The sequence below is a fragment of the Phaseolus vulgaris genome, chromosome 3 (genome assembly GCF_051622355.1).
Source record: "Phaseolus vulgaris cultivar YP4 chromosome 3, ASM5162235v1, whole genome shotgun sequence".
NCBI lineage: Eukaryota > Viridiplantae > Streptophyta > Magnoliopsida > Fabales > Fabaceae > Phaseolus > Phaseolus vulgaris.
Window position 1 is genome coordinate 9,389,359 of NC_143500.1, and position 3,936 is coordinate 9,393,294.

General features: G+C 29.1%; 1 protein-coding gene across 1 annotated transcript; it reads right to left on the reverse strand.

The window, feature by feature from the left end:
• Nucleotides 1–744: 744 nt before the first annotated feature.
• On the reverse strand, nt 745–3,539 carry LOC137839039 (paired amphipathic helix protein Sin3-like 3). The gene is made up of 8 exons (XM_068648167.1): nt 3,403–3,539; nt 3,009–3,277; nt 2,637–2,715; nt 2,211–2,360; nt 1,847–2,091; nt 1,274–1,410; nt 913–988; nt 745–749 (listed from the first exon to the last, which is right to left on the reverse strand). Exons 1-8 carry the CDS (start codon nt 3,537–3,539, stop codon nt 745–747), a joined length of 1,098 nt encoding a protein of 365 aa, XP_068504268.1.
• Nucleotides 3,540–3,936: the final 397 nt, after the last annotated feature.

The window sequence follows — 3,936 nt, forward strand, 5'->3', positions numbered from 1 at the left end:
CAAAATATATAGATGCTAGTAAGACAGTTGAGAAGGCACTTTGAATGAAAAAGTTCATTTATGAACTAGGTGCATTTCATTCATTAAAATTAGTTCCATTGTATTATGATAATAATGGAGGTATTGCTCAAGCACACACAAGAACCAAAATCATACCTAAAATCTAAACATATTTTGCAAAGATATTATTTAATCATGAGAGATCATTGAACATGAGGACAATACATAAAAATGAAAATGTAGATGGAAATTTTTTTTAGCATATCCATTCACTAAAACACTTAACATAAAGGAGTTTGATAAGTACATGAAAATTTTAAACAAAAACCCATAAACAAGCACACCATCAATGTTATACAATATATAAGTCAATGTTATACCATCAATGTTATAGGAAAAAACCACAAATAGAAATAGAAGAAGATGATTACATAAAAAATAATACTTCACATTAATGATTCAAAATTGTATACTACCATAATTGCACACATTTGTTCATGCACCCTCTTTCTTCTACACAAATAACAAATATAAAAGGGTTTCTTTTATATTAAGAATACAAAGACATTTTATAAACTAAGACATCATTTTTCTTTCATCTTGTCATCACTGTCACGATCTCGATCCCTTTCCTCTGGTTTTATGGTTTTGGTACATGTCCTTCTTGCCATTAGATGTCTGATGAATAAAAAACATTAAGATATTTTGTTGGACAAATATGAAGCTGAAAATGTTTCTTTGAGTTCATGCTACATTAAGATAAAAGAGATAACAGAAGAAAGAAAACATGTACTTACTTTCATTCAAGACGACATTGAACAATCCTTCTGCATGACAATACTTGATTAGAACAAATAAAAAGAAAAGCTAGACTTAGTAAAAGTGAAAATTTATTTTGATGTTGAACACTACCATTCTTTCCACGTTGAGCCAAGAATTCATTAAATCCCTCCATAAGATCTGCATGTTGTCCAAATAGATTGCCCACCTACAAGAATAACCAATTACATTTTAGAAATCACTTAAAGTATTAAATTAGTTATATCACTATAATGATACTTCAAACATTGCAGGAAAAAGAAGAAGACCTGGTACATGTTTTGTTTCTCTTTTCCTATAACTAATTCAGCACCTTTTCCATATTTTGCCCTCATTTTTTTTTATTAAAACTCATGTTCAATTCCAGCTAAATTATATATATTCAACCGAAATGGATTCAATAAAACGAGAAAAGATAGTTTCAATAATTTAAATTTAAATGTATAAATCATACCAATAATTTCAATTCTTCTTGGGTAATTAGTTCCTTGCTGTAGATACGTAGATATTTCAAAAATTCCTGAAAATCATATGGATTTCGTAATCTCTCATTTGCTTCTTCAAGGTAACCAAATACGCCACTAAACATACCTGTGATGACCAAATTTTAAAAAATAAAGTGAATCATAAAATGAAAATAAGAAGCTAAAATTACCAATGAACAAATAAAATAATATAGGACAATAACAAACATTATGCAAATGATTATTCTTCTCACAATTCAAACATTTTAACATGAAAAGAACCTAACCTAGATACTAAATACATAATACAATGCATTTCTCCATTTTAGATAGTCCAATAAATAGAGATATCAAATTTTTTATACCTCTATTATCAATGAGGGAAAAATAAACGACAACTTTTATCATTAGAGATTAATTTCCAAGTGTTAATATATATATATTTTTTATAATATTCAAGTACATGCTTGCATTGCGGAAATTTTTATATTTTTGTTCATAAAATTTATTTGAGAATATAAAAGAATTTCTAAATTTAAAATAGGAAGTGTTAATATACTCACTTTTCATAGAACTTATATCATCAAGAACACATGAACTAGGGTGTATGACAACATTTTCATTAGTATCATGATTGGCACCAGAGTCTTGGACCCTATAACTAGATCTCTTTTTGTGAGGTAGTTTATCCTCCAATGGCAGCGTAATTTCATATTCAGTTGGCAAGAAAGTGTTCAATCCCAAAATTAGATCTTTTTGCCCTTTAAACAATTCCTTCACTCTTGCTACGACACCTGCTGTATCAATTCTATGATAAAAACAGAGAAACAAATAATCATATAACAAATCCTCTCTCCAAATAAAATATAATAGACAAAGAAAAATAAAAATCTCGGAGTTGATTAATGTAGTAAAACATGTTCAAACCTTTGAGCCTTGAAATCCCACATAACTTCTAGAAAGTCATGATACTTTTCTTTCTTATCTGAAAACACTTCCTTTATTGTCTTGATATATGCCAACGCGTTTATGATTAGTCTCTGATCATCACCACTTCTCATCTGTGTTTGGCTAATGCTTCATTACACAACACACAAAAAAACAACATTAAAACCATTGGATATAGAAAACTCCAAAGCATTTAACTCATTTTTTCCTATTTTAATTTTTTTTTTGTAACCATGACAATAAAAATACTTTGAGATATTGACTATTTCTTCATACTCCAAACTTGCAAAACAACCTTGACAATGCAATACAATTATTCTTTCGTAAAAAATAAAAGTTTTAGAAGGAATCAAAACAGTCCCTTAAATAAGAGATTGAAGACGAAAAAGGAAGATGTGAACTTACTAATTTCTTTTAGAGGTGAGCATAACAGGTTGTTTGGGTTGTGAACTAGTGTTAGCATCTTCCCTTGATTTCTTCTTTCCTAACAATAGTAATGAAAAATATGATAAATAATAAGAAAAAGAGACCAATCCTAAAAAGAGATTCAAGAAAGTAAATGTGCATTACATCACTGTAAAGAATGTAACTATAATTTGTTGCAATAAAGAGAGATTTCAAACTTCCAGTTAACAGTTTTAGAGAGTGAACTTTTCTATAAGATTGAAAAAGTACATGTTTCTAATGCTGAAATGTTTATATCTATGTTCATTAAGTTTGTTTGAGAAGATAAAACAACATTTCTTAATTCAAAACCAGAAGTGTTGATATACTTACTTTTCAAAGGACTTTCAAAAACAGAAGAATCTTCTATAGGCTTCTTTTGTTTTGCACCACACCTTCTGTGATTGTTATCAACACTCGTTAAACACATTTCAACTTCTTTTTGTGCGAATTCAATGGGCTTCTCAAGGGGAGGTTGCTCATCCTCCAATGGTAGTTTAATTTCATATTCATTTGGCAAGAAAATGTTAAATCGCAAAATTAGATCTTTGTGCCCTTTAAACAACTCCTTTACTTTAGCTATGGCACCAATTGTATCAATTCTATAAATGAACAATAGAGACAAATAATGAGATAATAAAATCTAGATTTTTGCTCTAAGAAAATATAACAGACAAAGAAAAAAAAAATATTGGAGGTAGGAGAAAGTGAAAGAACATATTCAAACCTTTTAGCCTTGAAGTCCTTCATAGCTTCCAGAAAGCCATGATACTTTTCTTTCTTATCTCGAAACACCTCTTTTACTAAATTGACATATGCCAGACCATCATTTACGGTTAGTCTCTGCTCACCCCCACTTTTCATCTGTGGTTGCCCCTTGCTTCATTACATAACATCAATAAATCAAGATCAATACATAAAGATATAGTGTATTTAGCACATTATTAATCCATTAAATCCATTAAATATAACATAAGTGTAGAAGAGCAACTATGACAAAGATTGAATCATAAATTCACTCTAACTTTATAAATACAATCTCATTTCTATTTTTTTATAAACTTGATATATTTTTTAATGATGGCAGCAACACTAGTTGAGAAATTGACTAATTGGGAAACATGAACTTACTGTTTTGTTAGAGGAGATAACACCACGAGCTTTTTTGGTTGTGAAATAGAACTACCGTCTTCCCATAACCTCTTCATTCTTAACAATAGCAATGAAAAATAAGATAAATAAATCAAACATATTCTAACAA

What these genes read in the sequence shown, in the direction of transcription:
- LOC137839039 (XM_068648167.1), bottom strand. Translation starts at nt 3,539, where the DNA reads ATGAAAAGTGGGGGTGAGCAGAGACTAACCGTAAATGATGGTCTGGCA. An exon ending in AAGGACTTCAAGGCTAAAAG is followed by an intron (nt 3,278 to 3,402) that starts GTTTGAATATGT and finishes GTTCATTTATAG; the next exon opens with AATTGATACAATTGGTGCCA. An exon ending in TTTTGAAAGTCCTTTGAAAA is followed by an intron (nt 2,716 to 3,008) that starts GTAAGTATATCA and finishes TACTATTGTTAG; the next exon opens with GAAAGAAGAAATCAAGGGAA.